The following is a 26,593-nucleotide window of genomic DNA, read 5'->3' on the forward strand; positions in this document are numbered from 1 at the left end:
TACCACAGTGGTTAGAAAGGTTACAAACATTTAACAGCATCAGATATTATTACTTAAACTTGTCACCGTCGTGGCAAGTTCCAATCTGTGGGAGCTGCCTTTACTATGACCATGTCTTGGATATTTTTCTTCTTTTCTCAATATGAATGTATGTAAATAAAAGCAACAGGCCAAGAGAGGTCAAGGCGTATTGTCATTTAGCTCAGCTAAACGATGTCAGGCATGTTTTGAAGTGGGGCTTACTGTTGGTATACCGACACTGAAACTTCTTCTAAATATAAACCGAATGGAGCGATGAAAAAAATGAGTTAATCCACCCCCCTCCTCTCTGCATTGAGCTATGAGAAGCCCCCTCTGACAGAACATCACACGCACAGAGGACTTGACGGGACAGGTGGACACAGTAGCACAGCAGCGTGTGAGCGTGTGTTTGTTTCTGGACTATGTGATGTCCAAGGGCCAACTCTCTGAGAGGTAGTCAGCCACCAGGTGCGGTATGTGCCCGAGTCCCCATCACCCCTGAGACGGGGAAGGGAGAGCAAAATACCCCCATAAACAAAGAGTCCTCAGGGGACACACACAGGGTCAACTGTGCCGGGCTGGGCCGTGCAAGCAGACCCGCCACATAGCGTCCATTCAACAAAGTGAATAAAATGATCAGTAAAGACGTGTCAGATTTGCATAATCCATGTTTCTTTCACGTGTTAAGTATTTTACCTCCCAGCAAATTGCTGATTGTTTAGTGTATAATGGGAACGCAAACCAAAAAGACCTCCAAGAATTGAATCCAGCACAGGGTGGCACTGATTGCCTCCTCCCTGGATGTGGGAAATGGATAGGATTATTATGGTCTGGTTCTGCTATGACAACAGAGAAACAGACAGAGGAAAGACAATCAGAGCTCATCAGCCGCCTTCCCTCACACCTTTATTTACCCCAATCCCAAAGAGATGAGGAGAATTAGCATACTGATTTCTAAACCAGATATAAGGAGGAATTTCTAATTATTTATAACATCTTGGGACCCTCCTCTTGATCTGCCCAATAATGTTAACATAATTGCATAAGTTGTCAAAGGATGTTGGAGGGCTAGTGGAGGAACGCCCGTGGAATATTACACAGCTTTCGGTTTCTCTGTACAGAACATATGGAGTAAAGGGTCAGCGCTGTGGAGCAGCTCCAGGATGTCGGGACGCAGTCCTGATGTGCTTGTGTGTGGATTTCTGTTAAAACACTGCAAAGTATAAAAATGCCTTACAGGGGGTTGCTGTACACAGCATCTGTGTATTTAGTAGTTTCAACAAAAAGCACATTTGCTGACATATTGTTCACTTACATGTATTTTAATGGCTGAGGGAAAAATATTGAGGTACTCATGATGATTAAATGACATCTTTACATCACTCAACAATTTATTTCACTGTCTGACAAAGACATAAACCCTGGGTTAAAAGAAAAGTTTAGGGAAAACCCCAATGTCAAAAGCTTTAAAGCTGAAAGCCTGTTCAAAATGAGGATAATTCGAACTCCTAGGCTGGAGCAACCATTACATCGAAGCCCTTTATTGAAAACCCCCTGAATACAGTAAAATGTAGGGAATCAGACAGAAGCGGAGGCATTGCCTCACATGTCCTGCCCTTTCTATTGCTAATGCTAGAGTAGAGCGCAACCGGCTCCTTTATTGTGGAGCAATGAAACTCTTTTTCATTGCTCCGTCCTGGAATCAGACGCTGCAGTTGAATAATGCATCAGGCCTCTTGCCTGTACACCATGTAAATAGTCAACAATAGCAACAGTGGTAACAACAGGTTTGGGTCTGCTGGAGTATTATGTAAAGTGGTCAGGGGCAGCGTGTCTGGCTCTCCAGCCTGCTATTGAGGCAGTGGCAGGCCCCTCTGAGCGCAGGGGGACACGGCCTGCGCCCGGGGCCCGGAGGGGACACGCACAGAATTAATGAGGCCAATTTAGTGTTGGACCTGGGTGGCGTCTACTGATGGGTCCTGAAGGACTGTTGTAGCTTAAATTCCAACTCCCCCGCCCACCCCCCACCCTCTACCTCTTACCCCAGCTTCTCCTCCTGCTGAGGCCCTCAGTGCTGAAAGGTTCTCTACTCGCTGGAGACCTGAGCCACCTGCACACTACAGAAATGGATTCTATAGGATTCCATATGGTTAACAAGTGCCCATGCCTGGTTGGCAAAATATAATTTATTATCGACCGTCTGAGAATACACATCAGTAGCAGCACACAATTTAAAAATGAGGGGTTCTCTTTAGTGCCTCCACCTCATATTTCACAAACATTTTGTTTTAGATTTGAATGTATTGGACTTAGACAACTGGTTTTGCTTGTGATAACCTGCTGTTCTTCTTCTTCTTCTTCTTCTTCTCCTCAGGTAACATAGAATACAGCTGTCCTGCCACAAATGAGTGTGAGATCACAAAGCGGAGACGCAAATCATGTCAGGCTTGTCGCTTCATGAAATGCCTCAAAGTGGGGATGCTCAAAGAAGGTAAGAAGAGTAAGAGCATTTTTATTATTCTTACACACACACACACACACACACACACACAGATACATTTACTGTACGTGTTTTGTTTCACACAACATTCATGCAAATAAAGAAGCCACCATTAATCTGATAAGGGAGCTGTTAGTGGAACATTACAGCATCCCACACTTGTTCTCATGATAGTTGTTTCGTTACGCAATGAGTCATGCACAGCATCTTTCATCTAGCAGCCCAAAGTGAGAGATGCATACAACTGGCTGGCCCAGAAAACAGTTCCCAGCCCCGCTGTCCTCCCCCTACCTACAGAGCAGTAAATAATGTGCAGTTGAGCTGGGGACAGAAATATGCTGAATAGGTTGATCCTGCCGTCTGAGTAATAGAAATGTAACAGTATTCCGCCTGGAAAGGCTCTGGCCAGGTCCCTGAGCACACATGGGCTCAGCTCACCCCCGCATATTGATCCACTAAATGTTTTCCGAACATCTCAGCTCTCTTCCTGTGGATGGGTTTTTTAAAGTCACGCCAGCAGGGAATTCAGTGACAATTAAACATGCTTCCGATAGATTTGTCTTGTTGGGTGTGTCCCCCCCCCCCCCACCCCCACACACACCCCAATCGCCCTGACTGAACCCCTTGAGACCCCGAGGCAGGGCTGCTTTTTCGGGGGAGGCACCGATCTGTTCTCTCTCTTACCCCATCGCACGAGCACATGCCTGCTCACCTGCCTCTCTCTCTCTTTCTCCCTCCGTCTCCTTCTCACTTGTTGGTTGCTCCGAAAGGGCCAGACAAATGAATAATGAAAGATATGTGACTTGGGGGTGAAGTGGCAGTGTTATATTTATTCAAGCCTCCTCTGGGAGCAGCTCAGGAACTGTGTCAGGAAACGCATTTTCCTCGAGTGTTGTGCCAAGTACGATTGTCCCTCATGCTTAAACAGCGGTATGAATACTGCCAGACAGAAGCTCAGATAAATGAAATTCCGTACAATCTTCCACTTTTAAGTTCTCCGTCTAACTCTGCGCAGTATATATCCCAGCATTATTCCTCCCATTATTCATCGGAGAGCGGGATTTATAGATGCATAATATATATCCGGTTGCCACCTGAAGCCAGAGTCATAGCCCGTATGGATCTCCACACAGTAACAGAATCCGCTGGACTGCATGCAGCCAGATAAAGCCTCAGTGCCAGAAAGACAGAGTAATCGCATTACTATCTGATGAAACATTTATGCCAATATATCATCTTGGAGAATAAGAGACTCCAAAAAATATGTAGCCGTGGCTATAAATGAATGACCAGTGTCGGCTCAGGGTAAAAAGAATGTCAAACTTTGCAGACTTTGGCTAAGCCCGTGGTTCTAATGCCGCACACTTCTGTGTATTCAGCACATTGTCAGAATAAGAATGACCCTACTTTACAAAGCGGCTGTCCTCACCTCATGGCAACTATTATCACAGCGGGATTGAAGTGTTGCGCAGGAGTTGCAATAGATCCCTCGGAAATAACCGATTTCTGTCACAATCAAAATATTATTAAAATTGCAGGTTTGTCATGATTAACAGGGACGTGAGTAAGCTCTGCCTAGAGGTCCGGCCCTTTAAAGTGTCACCAAGACAAAATGGAAAGAGAGACACGTGGTCTCTGTCCACTGTAAGCTCTATGAAGCCGCCGGCTCAACGCCATGCTCAGGCCCAGAGTGTGGAGATGGCCACCGCTCATGTGACTCAGGTTGCCACTTACTTTCATTACTGCAGAAAGGTCACATTGTGTCTCAATGGAAAATCACCTAATTATAACTTTACAGCTCCAACAAAGTACAGCGCTGAACCCCAACGAAGCAGAAGTTTAAATCCATCACCGTCTCTGAGAGAAGAGCGATATTAGACGTATTCTGAGGAAGTTACGGCTAGATATTTCTGTTTACACTCATTCGTACGATATCAGTTTCTACTGAGCAAGCACATAAGCTGCAATCATATCATCTCAAAGTGTGGTATGAGGTGAAGGGAAATGGTTTGGAAGATCAGCGGTCCGATTACAGGAGAGCCTGAACTCTGTGTTGAGTCGCTGTACTTTCCCCTGACTGTATGAAGGAGGAAGTGATCAATAGAAGAACCAAATGTCAGGGGCAACAGGTTTTTCCTCTGATCAATGGAAACGGATCAGAGCTTAGAGCAAGAGAGAAGACAAGATACTATTGAGAGATTACATTGACATCATTCAGTGGCAGTTGCTCTCTGCACTGACTTCCTTTCTCCATCGCTCACCAACACATAGATCCCTCCACACATGTGCACACACACACACACACAGAACACGCAGAGGAATGTTTTATTTCCGTATCGTTACATATATATTTGTATCTACACACCTGTAGTGTTGACGAACAACAATAGCTTTTTGTTCCATTGTCCTCCATTGTAAGAGGACGGCGAGGCAGCCATGAACATTTGCTGAACAAAGGAGCAAAGTGTGTCTGCGATGATATACAATACACCTCTCATTGTTCCGCAGGCTGGCATGCAAAGGACAACCGCATCCCACAATAGCCCCGTCACAGCCACATACGCAACATACAGAACATACACGTGAACCACACTCCGCTCACATGTATAGTGCCTGAAACACGAGACATGTAGGTAATAAAGAAGCCTGAGCCAAAGCACACTGACAACTTTTTTTTTTTTTTTTTTTTTACAATACTGTAATTTACAGCAATCTAAAGTTTAGTTTATGTCTGTTCAATTAGCAGTGTGAGCAGGGATGTCAGCCCACTAGGGAAATTGCAGCTAACCTGTAAATGGACTTTGTGACGAGGGTGTCAGTATGGCAAACCCTGGGATTCAGCAGAAGGGGAGGAGGGCAATGCGTGACAATTTTTCTGCTACCCTTGCTCATCACCACTCGTGATGAGCAAAAATGCTGGAACACACATACAAGCATGCAAAGCTGGCAACAGGCGCCCTTTGAAATAGTGCTGACGGCAGTTTAGCCGGGCGGCTTCCTTGAAAGGCAAGGTTCACCATGCCTTGCCATGTGGCCTTCTGATTTTCCCAGCTAAAATAGGGTGCGCCTAAGCCCCCCTTGGAATTGCCAACCATCCCAGACATCCTGACACTTTCCCCACGGAGAGACACCCAGAACAGGTGAGGGACTCAAAATAAGGGCCCCGACCACTGCCGGCCACACAAAGTGAGTGAAGACAGGCCCTTTTGTAGGAGTGTACTAGGAAGGGGATTATTATTGTTTTTGGAGAGAAAGAAGAGCCCTGGGTCAGCTGGCCCCAGCCCCCACCCCAAAGGCCGGCGCTAATCCGTGCACAAATGCCAGCCGCCTTGGCCGAAAGCCCTCTCCTTCTGCACCCTGCTTTGAAGAGATGATACCCGAGCTCGCCCGCTGCTGCCCGCACTGCTCTGTGTAGTGGGCCATAAAACAGTGAGATGACTTTGGATGACGTAGTACTCAACTCTCTTCACGCATTTAAAACGCTCCTTCTGTTTACTTTGGATTGAGCACAACAGGCCGGTTAGAGTCAGAGGCTTCGGGTGTCGCCAAAGGGACATATGAACCCCACAAAGGCCCTGATAAAGTCCCATAGCGCCCGACAGCAAGAGTGAATGAATCCGTCTAGCTGCTCTTAATCACTCTCTCATCCCCTCTGCCTGTATCTGGCCCTGTTGGACAGTAAAATGAGACAGGTTAGTGCCAAGCTTTAATTCCTGTCAGCATCTGTTAATTATGGCCAGGACTGTTCTAATTAAAAGAGGCACCCATCTACCTTCATCTCCGGCTTTACACTGCCACATGACTCAACCGGCACAGAGAACCATGGAGAGCAGAAGCAAAGCCAACCGGCAGACGCCGAGCTCAGCGGGGGGAGCCGGAAGAAACCGTCCAGAGCGGTGACATCACGTTTGACAATGGGAGGAATTTTCCAACCATACAGTAGTAACGGGATCATCTCAGCTGAATCTGAAACGTTTTTCAGCACATATACTCGAGTAGGCAGGTAAAGGGTGTTTGAAGACTGTTGCCAAGACGCCTTCGCAGAAAAAAAAGAGTTGTTCTTTATAAGTTACACATAAAAATTTAATTGTCATTTTGTGTGTGTGTGTGTAAAGCACAGGTAGTTGCCATCAGATGATTCCCTGGTGCTTGCTGAGAAGGATGATGCTCTATTGGGAATTGGGGGTAATTAGGTTAGTGGGTTGTCGGTGTCAGGAAATTGAAAGACAATCCTAATCAGATTTGTGTTTCCAGGGAATCAAATAATTTATAAAAGTAGAAGAAATCTCTATTCTTTAGTTCCATGAAAATACAGTTTACTGGAACCCCCCCCCCCCCCCCCCATGCGTTGAGAGTGAGGGACAGGAGGCTATGGCCACGTAGGATAAGTGGTGAAAATCAAGAAGCTATTTAGCATAACTCCGCCGTTGAATTCCTCTTTGTTAAATGAAGGCCACCTTCTATCTAATATCATCTGATTTCCTTCCCCCCCACCCCATTCACTGACCGACCTCCAATCACCGTGCATGGGACACATCCAAACTCATCCCCTCCAAGAGCACTCGCTGATGGACAAATTGTATTAGGCTCATTTGCAGTGGCCACACAATGCCCGGGTTTGACACCGTCCTCCCTGTTATAAAGTGATGAAATCATCAAGGAAGTGCTCTGGCTGCGGGTGTTGTCCGCTTGGAGGACGCGGGCGACTGACAAATTAACTCCTCCTCCACCGCAAGCATTTCATTGAGCCTTTTCTCATCCACCCTTTAATATTAAATTTGTTTGGGGGGGGGGGGGTGGTTACATTATGCATACAATGTAAATTGAAGGGATTCTCCCTCTTGACAGGATTAAGATATCAAGGATATTTAGGCTGTAGGGAGCAGTGACACGCCGGCCTATGTATGGGGATGCAGATTATATTATATTATATTATATTATACATACAAATTTGCATACACTTACATTAAATAACCAAATATGTGACCGGCGGTATCAAATAAATAAAACAGTGTAGATTAAATATTTTAACACTGTTGAAAAGGAATAGAATAGAAAAGACATCCAAATGGAAACATTCTTATCAAATAATGAGATAATAAATAACTTATGTTATGATGAGGCTGGCTTGACATTTACAGTATCAGTGTGGAACCTGGCCCCTAGGTGTGGCTGGGGGTGATAAGGCCTCAGTGCTACTCCAGTGAAAGAGGGGTGAAATAAGGGTCTTTTATGAGAAAGCAATACCTAGTTATCTATCTGCAGTATGACAGCGGATGTTTTGTACAGTGTGTGTGGGACTTGTGTGTCTTCACTTGTGGGCTGGTCAAGTTTCTTTTTCGCGATACCCGAAGAGCGCTCACCTGAGCTCACGCACCCACACACGCAAAGAGGCATGTCGCCGGCAGCTAATTAGTATGCAATCTGCCTCACCCCAAAAGCTAAATAATTAGAGGGCCAGTCTGTGAGATCATTGACCCTGCGTTAAATATTCATATGTTTAGACCTGCTCTGGGCTCAGCTGTGTCACAGTAGATCAGCCAGGCATGGACCACATATGGGAAGGCAGCCGTGCCTCTGACACATTCTCAAACACACACATACACACACACACGTCACTATGCAGTACTTTTACAATACAGCTTTTACACATGATCTAATACAGAATATGTTTGGGTGTCATCTCTGATCATCATGCTACATATTTGATCGAGTGTAATACATGGAGAATTTTTCCTAATGTATCGCCCTTCATCTCAAATATTAATTTGCTTCTTTTTTTTTTTACCCATCCAATTTTCATGTGTTTGATTTCCCTTACAATCTCATGTAGGAAAAGAAGTGCACTCTCTTAATCGCATGTCCCTGTCGTTTCTAACCCAGGGGTGCGTCTGGACCGCGTGCGAGGTGGCAGACAGAAATACAAGCGGAGGTTGGACAACGATAACAACCCGTACCTTGGCCTGACGCTCCCTCCTCCCACCAAAAAGCCCCGTGAGTACTGCTCCGTCACGAGCCCATTGTCTCCCTCCTCTGCCGCTCGGCCACTGTCAGGCCAACGTGCAGGTAAAGCGGAGGCACAATTCTAGGCCAGCCTCGTGTTCCTCCTGTCTCTTCCATGTTCGGGCAGTTGAGAGATCATCGGTCAAATAAATAGGCCCGGTGTTGTTCCGGTCGGAGCTGAATTATAATAAGTCCTTGAGCAGATGACCGATATTAAACAACGACAGAGTGCTCGAGGATGCTCGTGTCTCACATTTTCACACACACTTTTTTTTCCACTTGGATGCATTCTGTAGGGATAAGTGCTTTCAGTGCCTTCATTTCACTCAGACAAATTCAAGCTCCATCCGTCAGTTTGCATAATGAGACAGAGAAAGAAACTGAAATTAAGACCATTCTACCGTGTTACAATTTCACCAATGCCCGGTGTTTATCAGCGAGATGCATCTTCGTGCCTGGCTGAGCTTTGCAGTGAAAAGACCTTTGACCTCTGCTTTGCTTTGACATCTCCCCCCCCCCCCCCCCCCTCTTTCCTCCTCTATCCTCAGTCACAAAGATAGTGTCTCACCTGTTGGTGGCAGAGCCAGAGAAGATCTATGCCATGCCTGACCCCACCATGCCGGAGAGCGACATCAAGGCTCTGACCACGCTGTGCGACTTGGCTGACCGTGAGCTTGTGGTCATCATCGGCTGGGCCAAGCACATCCCAGGTATAAAACAAATGATTTCCGACACAGACCCAGTGCCAATGTATGTTGTAATCACCAGGGAGATTTAGGACAAAGTTGGGGACCTGCCCAACCAAACAAGACATCATATCGCTCGCACACACACACACACACACACACGCGCGTTCACACACAAACTCAAGCACAAGCACACATACATTGAATTATTGATGGGCATAATCATGTTTCTTCCTTGCCCCATAGACATTCTGATATACGAGGTGTTAGGTTATAAGAGGCTGTTGAATTAAGGATACAGCGCCTCACGTCAGCAGAGATTTTGCTTCCTTCAAGAGTTTTCCTCTTGATTTTGACAGAGAACACATTGTTTAGCCGCTCTTTTTTTGCAACCGAGGCAGATTCTCCTTGATCTTGAGCTTGACCCCCATAACTCTATGACATTACACTGCTGTAGGCACGGAGGAGTAACAAACTAAATGAATGTGTCCCTCAGCGGCACCTCCATAACCTCTTCTTCTCATCAGCATATGACGTGGACGGGCACAGAGCTGTCAGCATGCAGGAAACGTGCGACCGCCACAGCACTGACGCACGCACACATACACACATGCTGTCGGCCTCTCTCACACACATACACATGCGAGTGTGTGCGTGCTTTTGGATTTTTCAGAAGATACATTTCAAATTTCAATTCATAGATTAAGAAGGTTCATTTATTTTCAGCGAAGTGAAGTGGAGTCCAGCTGACCTCGGGCAGGTGCATTTAGTACTGAAAATGTATTAGAGGACTCAGAAGGAGAGGTATTAATCAGGTACAGATCTGATAGTAAGGAGATTAGAGATGGATATGCTCCCAGCCCATGGCCTCAGCCCCGGCCCCTTAAACTGTTTGGATCACTCCCCACGGTCCTGCATGGTCAGCACACTGAGAGTTTAACAAGGAGCTTAGTCAGGACTGGATCACAACTGACCCGAGAACACACTCTCATGGTTGTGACCCAAAAATCACACCAGCGTCGCAGAGATGCACAAAAAACGAGAACATTCCTGTGCTGGCCTCTGAGTATAGACTGTGCAAGCTCAGAGACGTCACTTATTAAGACACACACACACACACAGTACGAACAGATAGAGAGGAGTCTGTCGTCCTTTTTATATCTTACTGTAGAAAAAATACAGAATATTTCACAGGTCATCTGAGGCCTCTGAAAAACCTGAAGCCGATAGTACAAGTAAAGATATCATAGTCTTAACACACCATTTGATACAACAGTCAGTGTCTAAGGCTTTAACTTGTATCCGGTAGTGCATCATCATATATTAATGTTAATATGCGTGCATGTTAATATGTGTACACTCTAACTCAGATTTGATGCGTCATAGTGTTGAAGCTCTGATAATCAGATTATACTAACGCGTATTGTACAGTGGATAGATTCATAATGTTAATGGGATTTGCTGCGCAGATTGTTACAGAGGACTTGTTCCAAGTGCGTAGATAATGATCATTTAACCCAAAACCTGAAGCAGTAAGCCTGACCGTCTGTTCCCGACTGTGTTCCAGTACCTGGAACTGGACGGATGCGCTACACAATGTGCAGCACCTGGGAGATACACGTTAAGTCGATTATTCTGATCTGCTTCTGTATGAAAAAACACGCAGCCAAACTTGCGCTTTTGTTTTATATTTTGTCTTTTTTTTCTTTTTCTTTTTTTACTTGTATCATCAGCTAAGTGCTCGGTCCGTGCCTGTCCCTTTGGTGGAGTCTGTGTTGGGACAGTGGGTGTCCTCTGGCTATGAAATGGCTGCATAATTGAGTTGTACATGGCTGAACCTGATCAGAGACGGTTCACTGGTTGAGCGAGACTCCATGCACTAACACTCATGCAACAACGGTACCCCAGGGCAGCCTACCATGCTCGGTTACTACCATATTTCTCCCTCCACGCGCTCCGGGACAAGAAAGGAACAGGGGGGGGGCAAACTGCTGATTGCATTCTGATAGATATTTGCAGCCTTAGGCAATGGAATTAAAAAGATTAACAGTTCATGATGAAGTAGACCACATTGATTAGGCCATTGACAGATGGGCCAATGACCAACGTCCAAATGTAACAATTTGAATGTCGCGAAAATTGGCACTTACCTTCTCCCAATTGATTTTTAATTCCCCCTATTCTCAGCTAACATTTGAAAACGCGTTTGAAAAGTGGCATAATGTGGAGTGGAGTGGCCCTATCGAGTTTTAATTGGAGGGCGATTGGAGAATATCAAAGCTCTATCATTAGTGTAGATGGTATCTTTGCCTTACAGGGTCCAATGTCAGCTTTGTCATCCCGGCTATATTTAGCATACCGTGAAAGGTCAGTTTGCATGCAGGAAGTGCTTTTCAGGTTTAACACGTTTTTTGTTCCACGATTTCAGATGAAATGAGAGTTAATGAGTCAATCAGATCAGGTGCACTTGTTATCTTAGTTCGGTGAGGTAGATATTGAAGGCTGGTGCCACATGTCACGAGCCTTTTTACAGGTTTGCCATTGCCAGCCTTGCCCTCATTCTGAATCTGCCTTTGATTAATTGATAATCACTGCAGAGCTTTTGGACACTAGTGTCACTGCTCCAAATAGCACCAGGAAAGCAGTCTGACGCGGCTGTTGCCTGAGGGGGGGGTAGGGTCATTAGGAGCCGTGTTAGGGGGATGCTGACAGATGGCTTGTTGCTCCTAAGGTGCTAACAACCTTTGACACACATAGCAGTCCACTGTCCATCCCTCTGGCCCCCTTCCATCCCGTAAAGCATCATTTCACTCGGTCCCAGAGGTTTAGGGATGTATACTGACAGCTTCAGTACACTAGAACCTGTTTATCACCTTGATACTGTTGACTTCTTCAGTGGCGGTGGGACTCCAGTGTGACCCCTGTGGCCTCATGTTACCCCACATTGCTTCCCACCCGCGGTGGGAATGCCATGTGTTCATATGTAAAAACTGCCATGCATGCTGCTTATACAAGAGGTACTCGCTGTTTGGTGTTCGCCCGCTCCCACCTTCCCAGGCCTGAGTGTTTTCAGCGGGGAATTCTCTGAAGGCTAAAGGGCCAAGCAAACATTGACTCTGCTGCTGCTGCTGCTTTGCTCCGAGACAATAAAAAATAGTTTTGCTCTGGCATCTCCACCGCTAGAATGTAAAATATTCAAACAGCATGTTTATGCCTTCAACTCATTTCGCTTCTTTTTTTCTTTTCTAAACCTCCTCCTCATGTTATTGCATTTTGGGGTATTAGAGTCAGACCAGATTAATCTAATGAAATAGTCTTGTTGATATTGTTCTATTCATTACTGGTGTTTTGGGAATATTCATCATCTGTGCTTTATTGGATTCCAGCTCATCAGCTCTGCATTTGACAGACAACCGCCTGGCGGGTTAGTTGTTAGCGTGGAGGCAGCGATGTTAAGAAGAGATCGCGCCTCTTGTATGTTGTCGTGTTTGTGTCAGCTCAACCCTCCGCCATAATCACCCACCCACCCATCAGCCCACCCTCCTCCAGCCCCCTCCGGGCTCCTGTTTTCTCTTTGCCATTAAATTGTGAAATCTACTTACTGTGTTGCCAGGCTGATCCCACTCAAGCTGCGTAATCTCCTTGTAATAGAGTGTGAATACTGCCCGGCAATAAATCAGCACCTCATCAGTGCACTTTATTAAATATAGACACCAACAGACAGCTCTTAGTATATTCAATTTACCCTCTGACGTAGGCTTCAACACAGGAGATAAAGATAGATTGAGCAATCAGGTGGATGCCGAGGCCTGAACCCAGGCATGAGAGCGGGAGGAAGGTGGGAAAGCTGCAGGGAGATTGAGATGGGGGCGTATTGGAGGCAGACAGGCAGTCAGGAGTGTGCAGGGCCAGGAAAGGGACATCTGCCAGGCAGGGTGGGGGAGGGCTTTGTTTAGTCACTGTGACACATGAGCAGGTACATGCAGCATCCCAATGTGTGCACGGTTCATTTTGTCACCGAGTTGAATCAGTGCAAAATCTGAAACTTTAGCGTCTGTGTAAAGGTTTGTGTCATATTATTTATATATATGAAATGCTTTGTAGGAAATCTTATATGCTGATGTACCTTTAAGTGATCGTCAGCAGAGCGCCATCCCTCATTAAGCAATGTTGCTTGATGGCAGCGGAGATAAATTATGTGTAATTATGGCAATGATTAAAGGCAGATTCGTCCTGGTCTTTGGGGCTTAACAGAGATATGTAATGTCAGTATTGGGCAGTGGGACCCTTGGGAGGGCTAAACACTTCTCCTTTAGGGTCAGGGGGTCACAGGGTGCAGATTAAAACAAGAGGATTACTGTATTTAACGTTCTTCAACCTCACAGCGTTCACAGGCTACTGGTCAAATCACCCATTCCCCAGCTCCTCACAAAGGGATAATGGGCTGGTTATCACGTTGACAGAAGGCAGATAGCGCTCTCTTTGAAAAGTGAAAAGAAGAAGAAAAAAAAAGATGAATTTCAGACGTCAACCTCTTTTTCACCGACTCAATTTAGTTTGTACCGACATGATTTTGTTCAATAAAAAAAAACAAAAAAAAAAACAGCCTCGGTGTCATCGAATCAGTGTCCAGGGAAAGCTCGCAGCAAACTGAGCTGTTTGTGTTGTACATGTGGCTGGACTGCAGGTCAAGTTATTCATGTCAAGCGCAGCAATTTATTACCAAGCGGCTATTGATTGGGTCCTCCTGACGCCGTCATGTAAATTGAAGGAGAATCATGGTCGCTAGCTGCACAAACACACGCATACACACACACACACACACACACCAGTACGAAGCAGCTGAAAATTGCCCTTCATTCTTGTATTGGTTATACATCTAACACCGTAGCGTGTCACTCTGCCAGATCAGAGGAATCCATACAAAATCAGACGTGCATACATTTTCCCCTTGTCTCTCTTTTTTTCTTCATTCTGAAATAAAATAAAATAAAAAAGGTTTGATATTGAATAAGCTTATGGCAGCATGATAATTCAGCTCAGTTTGAGGTAAAAAAAAAAAAAAAAGATGTGTTGAACCTCTGGGGTCCTGTTAGGGGCAGTTTTACTCCAACTAGCCCGGAGAGCACTTGACTTGGCTGAGGTGAGATTGCCGCTGGGCAGAAGTCTTCAGGGCCTGCTTGTCCTTCTGATAGCTAGCCATGATAGATCAGCTGCTGTCCGGCCAGAATTACTCTCCTTCCTCTTTCTATCTCTCTCTTCCTCTTCCCCTCGTCCTCCGGCCCCCTTTTTCGCTGCTCTCTTTCTCTCTTCCTTATCTCCCTCCTCTCTGGCTCATATCTTCTCCTCTCTTTTATCCTTCATTTCTCTTTCTCTCGCCATTTTTTCCCCCTTCCCTCTCCGTCCCTCTGTCTGCGATGTTGTCTGATTGAGGCTGAGTTACGAGGGGGCTGCAGCTGGAGGGGGCCACCGTGCCTCGTAATTACATCTCTTTTTATTACCCGCGCTAATGGCCCTCGGGGAGAGGGAAACAATAATAAATTAATAGAATATGAACTCCCGCTCAACAGAAATCTACAGCATTTCATTTTGGACCGTCCTGTGCTCTGGCAGATGAAACGGTGCTCTGATTAATCTCTGCGAGGGGTTTGAAGCAGCCGTCTGTGGGTTTGGGCTACCCCCTCCTGCCCACAGCCGAGTGCTTTTGGGGAGATAAAGGGAGAGGTGACGGTTTTGGCTTCTGTTGTTGGTCTTTAGTGGCCTTGTTTTCACCTTTTGAGCTATGAATGATGGTGTCCTGATGCAGTTAGGCTCTGTTTTGTTGCGTCTGTCAGCTCAATATCTTTTTTATTCCTTTTTGTATATTGAACTGAATTTCAGACATGCCCATACAAGATAAATGTCACCTCTGATCAAGTGAGAATCCCTTAGAGGCCATATGATCTCCATATGAGCAGTGTAAGAAAGAAAAGCGCTGCATTGTTATTATCTCTGTATACATGCCACAAAGACAGAAGTCTGCAGGTGCACTCAGCAGTGGAGTGGAAAAGGCCCTTCAAGCGCGCAGACAGGCCTCTCTGATTTGGTCAATATTGTGTCATGTTTGGTCAAACCCCCGCCAAGGCAGTGGGCTGGAAATGAAGATGTAAATATTGATATTTCATTAGAGGAAATCACCCACTCTGACGGCACTTAACCGGGCCACCTTCAGAGTGCGGCGGCCGGAGCGCCGCGTGACCCGCGGAGTCGGGAAGTCACTTCATTACTCGATTAAATTGAGTGGAAAAAGGCGAGGCAACGACACGAGATCCCATTTGGAGCGATAATTTAGGCCCTGAAGAGAGGGGACGGAGCAGAGGAAAAACACCACCTCTCCATCTCACAACACTGGATTAAATTCAAGGACTTTTAGCGTCAACGGTAATTGTAGGCTGCTGGGCTGCATGTGTGCATGTGGTTGAGAGGTGTCTGCTGTATCAGAACTTTAAAGCCTCTCCAGCAAAGCCTGAACAAGGCCTTCACACGGGCTGTCACATTGGGAGCAGCGCTTTAGTTCCGCTTCAGTCCTCCTTGGCATTAAAAGGCTAGACAAAGCCTTGCCTGCAATTGTGATGCCAACCTGATGCGGCAATCAAGGCCGCGTCCACGCTTGCATGACAATTTCCCTCCGGCCAGTCCGCAGTCTGTACAAGTTAATGGCCACGTATGCAGACAAGGAAATAACACAACAAAAGATTTTAAGATGCAGTCTGGATATGTGCACAGGCCTTCACAAAATATGGCTTATTGCCTACACTGATAATAGCAAAGTGCTTTGAGTGCTTTCGGCAGTTTGCTTTGTTGGGTCTAATTTGGGCTCTTCAGACCTCTGGCCGGTCCAGTCGGACACCAGCACCATTCTGTTAGTACTCTATTCTACCGACTATTGATTCCCCTTCAAAATGTGAAGGCCCTCACATTTTGATCACAATCTGTTAATTAATGTATCCTCCAGCTCTGCCCCTGCAGTGGTCATCACCACGATAAGGGAAATTGAACACTCAGGTACTACTCTCCCTGGCTCTTCTTTTCTCTCTGCCTGTCTCTCTCTCTCTCTCTCTCGCTCTCCATCCTGTTTCTTCTTTACTTTCTCTCACGCTTCCTCATCATGTCTCTTGTTCTTCTCGGCTTGCACATGCGTGCGTGTGTGTGTGTGTGTGTGTGTGTGTGTGTGTGTGTTCACGGTGTCCTGGCAGGAGGAGATAAACATCAGACTGGTGGCTGCAACCCAGCGAGATCATTTGTATTTAAGAGAAAATGTGGGGAATAGGTGCGGTGAGCGCCCTGGTCAATACTGTAATCTATCGCCTCTTAATCACGCAGTGGCAGCTGTAGCGTGGCAACAGCGAACTTGTAAAAGCAATCATATTAATCGTGGGTGGAGCTGAAGAGCCTAATATGCCGCCTGCAGGCACACTGTGCAGACGGAGGGGAGGTGGGAGATGGAGGAGAAAGCGTGGTGGGAGGGGGGGGGGGGTTTATGCAGTTTATTGACAGTTGAAGGGTAGTACGAAGGGAAAAGGGATGAGATGGCTATCTGTTCCTCCCTCTCTCTTCCTCTTTTTGCTTTTACCCCATTTAATTTGTTTGAGTTTCTCACAGCTCATCTTTCGGGGATCTAGCGGTTTGTTTTATTTAATGTTCTATTCTCGGCGTATGTAGAGGTGTTGAAGGGGAAATGACAGTGGTTTGATGCGCCCGAGCCAATTTCAGCTCTTTCAGCTGCTGTTGGAGAATGAGGCCCTGGGTTTAAGCAGGTCTTCGGGCTGAGCTTGAACCAGGTGACCCCTGTGCTCTCTCTCTCTCTCTGTTATGTGTATTTATGTGCATACGTAGGCCTATGGGTGTCACAAGCCGCGTATGCAGGCATGTTTGTTTTCCTGGTGGACACATGTTGGCGTATCTGTGCGTGTTGCTATGCGTGTGTGTGTGTGTGTGTGTGTACGTATGGCCCCTCATCACCTCCTCCCGCGACATGTCATGTCCTCAACCCCTCCAATGAGAATATGTCTCGGTGCTAATCCCCCGCACACCAATAGAGGTGTGACAGGATCCAAGGGGTAACCACATGGCTTTGTGTATCCCAGACCCTTGCACCGATTTACTGTCCTCACTTACAGTAAAGCCCACTCAAGTGCTCCGACACCGGCTTCAAAGAGGACCTTCCGCTGCGCATTTAAAATTAAACACCACTCGCTAACATGTGCCTTGGCATGTACTCCGGGCTGCCGGGGCTTGACAAGTCGGGTTTGGTTTACAGATCAAGTCAAAGTGCCATCTGTTCTTTCAATTTAAGATACTTTTTAAAGCTATCTAATGAAAGAAGACTTCTGGCTGAATCCTGGAAGAGGCACAAATGTGCATGTTTAAACTGAAATACGGTCCTCATGCGGTTTCCCCCTCTGTCCCTCCAGGCTTTTCCTCCCTCTCTCTGGGAGATCAGATGAGTTTGCTGCAGAGCGCCTGGATGGAGATCCTCATCCTCAGCATTGTGTTCCGCTCGCTGCCATACGAGGACGAGCTGGTGTACGCCGAGGACTACATAATGGACGAGGAGCACTCGCGGCTGACGGGCCTGCTCGACCTCTACGTCTCCATCCTGCAGCTGGTCCGCAAATATAAGAAGCTCAAAGTGGAGAAGGAAGAGTTTGTCACCCTTAAGGCCATCGCTCTCGCTAACTCAGGTGAGGCGTCTTCAGCACACTGTCGCATCGTAAATAACATTCGCGTGTCGTGATTCATCAGTGAGGCAAGTTTTATGTGCATTTGAATGAAAGCAAGTTTTAAATGAACATCAGAAAATTTTACCTCAATAAAAAAAAGGGAAATTATTTAATTTACACAAATTATATATATATATATATATATATATATAAATAAATAAATGTATTAATGTACAAATGTAATAATTATTAATATTGTTTTACAATTTACAGTTACTTTCAGAGAACAAACCTTTCCTAAAGCAGGCTTTTATTTGCTTAATATTACTCCTATTGTTTCATTTCACAATGTAATTTGTTTTTGTTTTAAAAACATCTTAACTTTCCCACTCCGTTGTTCAAATCAATGTTGTAAAGCATTATTGAAGTAGGTGAAATTAAAAAAAAATAGTTTTGCCTTAAACTAATTTCATAAATTTCTCTTTTGAATAAATTTAAGTGAATTCTGTGGCATTCATATCTGCTGAAATAACGAATTAATATGCACACAATATATATGAAGAATACATTGAAGTTGTACCATTATTAGAAAGAAATCAAGACTCGAACATAAAATTCTTCAAGTGTATTACCCGCTCGGATTATTTCACTTTTCCCTGACTGGACCTGAGTAATAGACACAGACGGTGTAATATCCAGAACAGTGAGCTATTGTCTGACACAGTTTCACAAGTGACATTTCTTAGTTTTTCAGGAGTTTTCCAGCGTAACCTTTAGTTTGGAGCGTGAGATGGAGAGATGGAGAAAAAGATAAGGGCAGTGGAGGGGGAGAGAGGGATGGAGCAGTGAGCTTTTTTTTTAATTGAACACCTTCCATGTTGTGGTATCACTCCCTGTCCTTCTCCTTCTCCATCAGTAGCTGCAGGGCACAGCAGCCACGGGAGATACATTTAGCATTTCATTAGGAGCACAGGGGCTGTCAATAAAATGTGTTAAGTCGAATGGAATGCGTATCAGGGAGTCATGGGCGTCGTTTGTTTCAATGCGAAGACGGCACGCCGCTATTGACCGGCTCCTTTTGAGGAGGCAGGACCTGTCCCGCTCTGATCAATGCACGCCCGGGTCACTGGGCCGCTTTCGCTTGTTTTGTCCGGAGCTGAAAAATGAAAATGCTGATGGTGGGCCTTTGCTTTCCGACAGCAGAGCCTTTGGTAGGGAGGTGGGGTGTGGGAGAGCGGAGAGATGGGGGTCGAGGAGAGAAGAGGAGGGGAGGAGGGTGTCCGGAATGTTAGAACAAGGTCTCTGGGAGATCGCTCTCCCGGGAGCCCCCCCCCTGGTCCCGACAGCTGTGAAAATTCATAGCGATTGATTTTGTAATTAGCAGTTTATCAATCGGATCGACGTGGGCTCACTGATGGATTGCGAGGAAATTGTTTCCTCAAAGTTGTTTTTTTAAGTCTACCCCTCCTCCAAGGACCACACGCTGCACGCTCACCGTCTCCTGCCCTCTTTTCCTGCCCAGCTGTAGAGATGTCTCCATCTCTCTTTTTATTTTCTCCTTTATTTTTTTTCCTCTCCCTGCAAAGCATTCAATTACAATACGTTCAAATCAGGTTTATTGCAAAAACGTGTTTGAAGCATGAAAACAAGGAGAAATGATGAGTTTGTTTTGGAAAAAAATCAGCTTGTTAGGTTGTGAATCCAGCCTCTGTGAAAAGAACAAGAGATAATTATGTCACACCCTCATCTGAGATTTCTTTTTTTTTGCCTTTTGTTCTTCCATCCTCCCCCCTCTCACCTCCCTCCCTCCCACATTCACTTTACAAAACGACCTACTTCATTTCACCACTGTGGATTTGAAAACCGTCAGGGTGAGAAATGTCTCAAGGTCTTGGGAATACAGTTGTTCCAGTCAATGAATTTGGGGCGAAGTCTGAAATCTGTTTTGCCTTTTTATTGTCCCGTGTGGTAAAATATGCACCGCCAAGGTGAGACGAGTCAGGCAGCCAATGACATGCCGCCACCGGAGTGCCAGACACCGGTTAGCCGGTGAGCGACAGCGCGACCCCAGACCGTCCCTGAGAGAGGTTATGGAGGTAGTAAGAGAGGCAGAAACAAAGGCGAGAACGAGAGGGGAGTGCTGTAACATGATGTACAATAGAATCAGGAAAGAACGGTGGCAGTGTAGCGAAACACTATAGGAGCGAAGAACACCGGAGAGAAGCCAGACTGAAACTGTAGACCGCTCTAAAACTGTCCAGAAGGAGAGATCTTGGCTGACTGAAGCTGAGAGAGTCACAGTTTTGGTTCAATACAATATAGAAAGATAAACCTTTTTTTTTAAATATATATACAGACAAATAACACAGAACATTTACAGCCAGTTTTAACCGCTACATTTTCGATGATCATCTAGCTGTAAAAAAAACCCATTAGTATTTGTTTTTCCTCCACTCTGATGGACAGAAACTCCTTGGAGGGAGAAGGAAGAAAATTAATTGAAAGGAAGTGTTGTATTCATCTCAGGCTTGTTTATGGCGTCCAATTCTCTAATGGAGCTCCTTTCTTTTCCTTGTTTTTTTTGTCCGTTAACAATCTGGCCTTTGGAACAGTCAGGTGTTTAATGCGTACTCGCTCAGAAGAGATTGGGTGCTATTCATGCTATTGTTACTGGAGGATAACATTGATTTTCAGTCTCGCTGGTCAAGGGCCGTATGAATATCCCGCCCGGTCCTTCCAAAGACGAAATAAATAATTAAATGAAATAAAGCAGATGTTTTTTTCTTTTTTTATGATCCATTGTTTATCTTGTCGGGGTGTGAGTTATACTGATAATGTGTTTGCTACCTTACTGCTACTGACAAAGCAGTACAGATCAATCATGAGATTAAATTTAGTTTTAGAAAATCCCATCACTCCTGTTATATTACTACTGTCTCAGAGTGCAGACTACATTTCTTAAAAGTTACTTTTTTTCCTTTTTGACAAAAATTGAAAAGCCCATCAATCGTCAAACTCCTATCTCTGCTCTCGTCCCATCAGACTCCATGCACATAGAGGACATGGAGGCGGTCCAGAAGCTTCAGGACGCTCTGCACGAGGCCCTGCAGGACTTCGAGAGCAGCCAGCACCAGGAGGACCCGCGGCGGGCGGGCAAGCTGCTCATGACCCTGCCTCTGCTGCGGCAGACGGCCACCAAGGCTGTGCAGCACTTTTACAGCATCAAGGTGCAGGGAAAGGTGCCCATGCACAAACTCTTCCTGGAGATGCTGGAGGCCAAGGTCTGATCGGAGGGTGGCTGATTGGCCACGGCAACGGCGGAGGGCTGCATTAGCGACACAGAAAGTGACTTGAACCAAGGCTGAGGGCCCTCAGGAGGAGACCCCCCACTGACTGCTAGGCAGGAGAGAGACTGACCTCTCTCGCTCCTTCTCCTGGAAATAAAAAAAAAAGAACAAATTCAAAACTTGGTTATTCGTATAAATATAAAATGCAGATTAATTTAAAATATATAAGAAATACTATGTACAGTAATAATTTTGTTTTTTGTTAATTGTCAGTGGTCATGCTGTATATGAAGAAGGACCCTTCTGCCCCTCAGCATCTTCAGAATAAGTAGTTGCCAGTTCTTGACAACAAGATAAAGAGGTTTCTTCTTCTCGGCGAACTAAAGAGTTCCTTAAATTTGTTCTGAAGACAGCAGAGGTGTCAACAACCATGAACTGACTCACAGTTGTTGTTGCTTTTTCCTGAACTTGACCAGGACATGTATATATTTATTAATGGAAGACTGAGTGTACAGTTCAAAGTCTGGTGAACTTGGTGGCCATTTTCTCTTGTTCTCCTCCTGGTAAAAAAAAAAAGAAAAAAAAATGAACTAAAATTGTTACCTAAATGTGAACTCTTTATCAGTTTAAATGTCCTTGGATATACCTCTCCGGAGCAGTAAGCCGTGTGCTCTTTGTGGATCTGTCTCAGAGTGGAAGACCTGCTGGTCCCATGTTTAACCAAACTAGCATAGGCAGGTACAATTAGTCAGTCGTCTTATTCTGTAGTAACTCAGCAATAAAGGGAGCTGTGGGGAAGCCAGGCTTAAAACTCCAATCTTTCATGTGCTTTTCAATGCTGCTGTTGCTAGAGGACCATGCCTGTGTATCTCAGTCCCACCAGCGGGACACACTGCTGCACCGTTGTCGCACACTAGTGTTCCTCCTCTCCTTGTAGTGGTGTTTGTCGGTGCTGTTCATGTAACCCATTGAACCCCAAATTTGGTCATTGTCTAAGCCCATGGAAATTGCCACTTGGCATTCAAATAGATGACCCGATTCAGGCTAGGTGAAAGATGATCAGCAGGTTTGGTGTGGCGGTATCAAAGGATTTATGCCGAGTGGCAGAAGTCCAGGCGATTCCTTGTTCAAACAATCAGAGGCCCATATGTCAGCCACTCTATTTTGGGCCCCTTTAAGCCCGTGGCAGAGTCATCCCACACACAGGGAGCAAGGTGCCCAGCATCTGCTCTTACCATTTTAGACACCTCTCGTCTTTAAATAGCGGTGCCTGCATTTATAGAGCTTCAACCAAACAGAGGTCAACGGCAGGTGCAGAGAGGGAGTGGTGGCACTTCACACTGGGTTTATTTTCAACCCAGCAGGAGGTTGTTGTCTGCACGGCCTCCCTCCAGGAGTACGGTAGACACGTGGAACACTTCTTCTTGACCTCATGTTGACACAGTGGCCGGTGCAGAGTAACACCATTCCCACCGGCCAGGAGGCAGGCAGGCATCTGCGAGGAGATCTCCGGCTGCCCGGGCTTAAACATGTGAATAGCTATGCAAGAAACAAAGTGTCAGCACGCTCCTGAGGGTAACAGCAACCCAACAGTGTGTCAGTACAAGGTGTGATCTGTGCTTGGAGAGAGAGAGATCTCGTGCTCCCTTCTCCCCGTGTTTAGCTCCATGTCCGTTACGCTGGGTGTGAGTAATACTGCAGTCCAGTCCAGCAGGGCCGTGCCGCTCGTCTCCAATGCGAGACAGAATGTGTTGGAGGTGAATGCTTATACTACTGAAGGACTTTATGTGATGTGATAAATTGTGGTACTGTCACAATAATATGATACTGTGATCAAAGGAATCCCTGACATTGCAGTCGGGTAGAGTTGCCGCCATGCTTGCGATATCAATGGCTAGCACTGATCCAGCGGCCGGCATGCCTTTTATACAGCAGCCTGATTGGCCACGTATACGTAATGGAGGACGACTAGACCACTCCAGCACCCAATCACCCCGACTTGAACGCGCCGCTGCCCAGTTAACAAGCTCCACTGTAGAGGGTGACAATGTAACATGAGTTATTTTGCTGTTGTGCAATGCAACAGGGACCAATTCTGACTGGAACCATGCTGAAAGCATGCTTTTACTTAGATTTGGGAGAATTTGTATGCTTTTAAGTGACATATTCTAAATCCCTCTGATAAAAGACTTTTTTGCTTATTTCAATAAAAATGCAGTAAAAAAAAAAAAAAAAGAGAAAACTTTTGCAGGAAATCGTTACAACTAGAATTTTGTAGTGGCCCTAAGATGATCAGCCATAATAATCTTAACAATGAATCCTCTCATCTCTTTACCTTGCACTGTGTTAAGTAAAAGAGAACATGTCTTACATTGCAAGCTGAGTCGAAGTGTGTAAATATATCAGCGTCAATACAGTAGGTTGCCGAAATACCATTGAAAATAAAGTATGCAGCGCCCTGCTGACTACTACCTCATTATCATATTGTCAATATTTCTCTGGTCCGACACGTTCTGCTCTTAATCATCCTCACACGTCTGTGACACACCTGAGCCATCCATGTTTCTATCTTAAAACCGTTTCTCTCCCTCAGCGCTCCTGCCAAAATATTTGTAATTGTAGTTACTGATCTTCTCTTTCCACTCATTCTTCATGATCTGTTTGTAAAGGTTAAAGCATGCTTCATGTCGACCACATGACTTGGCCATCAGTGGGTGCGACCCCCATTTTGGTTACTAAGCGGGTATGTGTTTTTATGAACATCAATGTGTCAGAATTGGTCCCTTGATGATAAATTGCTGACAGGGGCAGGTAACTGATTTCCTGCTTCTGTGCTATGACTATTTATGGTGTGAAATATATCATTTGGCAATGGTGTACATTGATATCTCTGATCGTTGAATCACCAATATCTGTGTAACTTTTACGTTTTGATTTTCAAAAAGGTAAAGGATCAATGAATTAAATACTACCTGAACTCTGTGATTCTTTTGTGTTTGAAAATAGGCACTAGCGGCTCTGTGAGGCTACTAATGTCAGCATGCTAACACTTTGACAATGCTAACATTCTGACGATTAATCGGTATAATATTTGACGTGATAAAAACGCGTTTAAGCAGAAGTTAAGGATGCATCTAAGTTATTACAATCCATTCTTAAGGGGAACACGAATGTTTGTAGCCAACCAAATTTCCTGACAATCCATCAAATAGCTTTTGGACATGTCACTGAAAAACTACAAATGTCAACCTCATTCCCTGACTTTTACCGCAGCAGAGAAAAAGTCAGGGAATCACCAAAACGATGTGGATACATTATCTGAGCACCAATGTCCAAATCTCCTGCCAATCCATCCAATGATTTTTGAGATATTTCAATTGAATGATTTTCAGCGCTGCTATATTAAAATCTCTCCGGCACAATAAACTCGCTATCTCTACTTTAAGCAGCCAGAATCAGGGATTATAGATCGAACATTCCAAGACATTGCCACCAGTTAGCAGTCTGTCATTGGTTGTTTGAAAGCTCGTGTTTCACCGAGTGTGCTCTCCGTACACACACACAGACACACACACACACACACACACACACACACACACATATACACATACATTGACTGGGTGTTCAGAAGTGGGACGGAACAAAGAGCAGATCGGAGCTCCCAGCAAACCACAGATGGGTGGCAGTAAACGAGGCAAGCCAGTCGAAGATTCAGGCAGGCCACCCAACTATCCAGCCATCAACCGCAGCCACTGCAGGGCCAGGAGCAGTTGAAAATGGATCCGTCACAGGAAACAGGCAGACAGACACGCCAACGCTGGTGGAGGTGGGGGAAGTGAGGGGCTGTAGCTCCATTATTTCAGGAAGCTGATATTCCAGGGAGTGAAAGTATTCCCATCTCTATATAATTATAAAAGCCAATTTCCCGTTTTGAAATAATGTCTTGCTAACCAATTAATTGTAATAATCCTCTTTGTGGAAACGATGGCATCACAAGACGACTTGAGGATGAAAGGGAAGAAAGAGAAGATCCGGAGGCCCACACAAATAAAATGTGGAGCACGGTCGCCAGGTGCTGTAGTTTTAAAAGCAATGTGCTTCTCGTTTCGCATGCAAATCATGCGGTTGGGCCAGATATTGCCATCAATAACTTTCCCACAGATACAGTAGCAAGGCAATCATTTACCTCCATTGACGGGTCAAAACACCTTTCATTAGAGTTACGAGGCATCTCATCAAGATGCGGCCCCGCTCGCAGCTGTACGACTGCTGTGTATTGCTTAAGTGTGTTTCATTATTCCCAAAGCAACGTTGATGATGGTGAGGGAAAGGATTACACGTCAGGGTGAGTGATTGGGTTTGAACAGAGCTGCTGCATACACTTTGTATCAACCCAGGGCTCAAATTACACTTAGGTTGAAAACGGAGCACGCAAATGCCCAGGAGAGCTTGTGGCACAGAAATGAAGAGTGGGCCACCATCTCTTTTTCTCTCCCTCTCTCTCTGTGTGTGTTTCCCTCACACACACACACACACACACACACACACACAATCTCTTCTCTTTGTCGAAATTTTCTTTCGACCCCTCCTCCCTCTCCCTTCCCCTCGCCGCGCACGCCTCCCTGTTTTTTTGAGGCTCAACCATCCTTTATGGGCATTCTTATTGTTCCACTGATTCCGTTGTGTGTATTTATTGCTCCATTTGTGAAATTGGAGGCACCGGCCGACACGCCTATTACTATTCAATAACAGGAGCTGGGCATTTTCACAACCGTGGGCTATCAATGTCCCAGACAGAAACGTTACATCACATCAATTCCTAACAACAGACGGATTGCTATATTGTTGTTGTGTTTTATATTGGTGGCAAAAAATTCCACCCATCTCCACAGAGGGAACCGCGAGTGCCAGCAGTCAACAACCAGTCTGATTTTCAACACAAGGACAATGTAACTGGCTCAAGAGTAGATCTATTTCCTAATAGATCCCGGTTACTGCTGTCCTGTACCTGTCCCACTAGCGGTATCGGAGCCATGCATCCTCACACCTCTGACCCAGCCCAAGACTCTCTTTGGCTGATCAATAGGCTTGTCAAAGTGCCTAGCAGGCACAGGGCTTGTGCCATCTGAGATTTTGCGCTCTCATTGTCCGTCTTCACCGTTTTAAGTGCATTTATCAGGTTACACGCCTGCTCTGCTCACCACTTAATGCATGGCTGAGCTGCTCTCCTAAAACAAAAAACCTAGTGGCCATCAGCGAATTTGTGTCCCAGTTTTGCCACATTACTCCGGTTACATTTTTTATCGGACCATGTAACCATGCATTGAAAGGCAAGACTTTCAACATTAGTGAAGTTCAAACACATTGTCTTATCTAGCATCAATCTTCTGCAGG

At 45.5% G+C, this 26,593-nt stretch overlaps 1 protein-coding gene across 4 annotated transcripts in view; it reads left to right on the forward strand.

Moving 5' to 3' along the window:
- The window catches only part of esrrb (estrogen-related receptor beta), a 41,108-nt gene extending 16,927 nt beyond the window's left edge, over positions 1–24,181 (forward strand). For 2 of the 4 annotated variants that reach the window (XM_079286579.1, XM_079286581.1), the window contains 5 exons: positions 2,396–2,521; positions 8,405–8,515; positions 9,073–9,234; positions 17,664–17,933; positions 20,955–24,181. In XM_079286579.1, the coding sequence (XP_079142705.1) occupies positions 2,396–2,521; positions 8,405–8,515; positions 9,073–9,234; positions 17,664–17,933; positions 20,955–21,199 (914 nt within the window). In that variant the 3' untranslated portion in view covers positions 21,200–24,181. The remainder of the gene's footprint in view (positions 1–2,395; positions 2,522–8,404; positions 8,516–9,072; positions 9,235–17,663; positions 17,934–20,954) is intronic. The other 2 variants (XM_079286580.1, XM_079286582.1) reach the window with 1 other exon arrangement.
- Positions 24,182–26,593: the final 2,412 nt, after the last annotated feature.

This window comes from Melanostigma gelatinosum, assembly GCF_949748355.1.
Source record: "Melanostigma gelatinosum genome assembly, chromosome: 16".
Classification (NCBI taxonomy): domain Eukaryota; kingdom Metazoa; phylum Chordata; class Actinopteri; order Perciformes; family Zoarcidae; genus Melanostigma; species Melanostigma gelatinosum.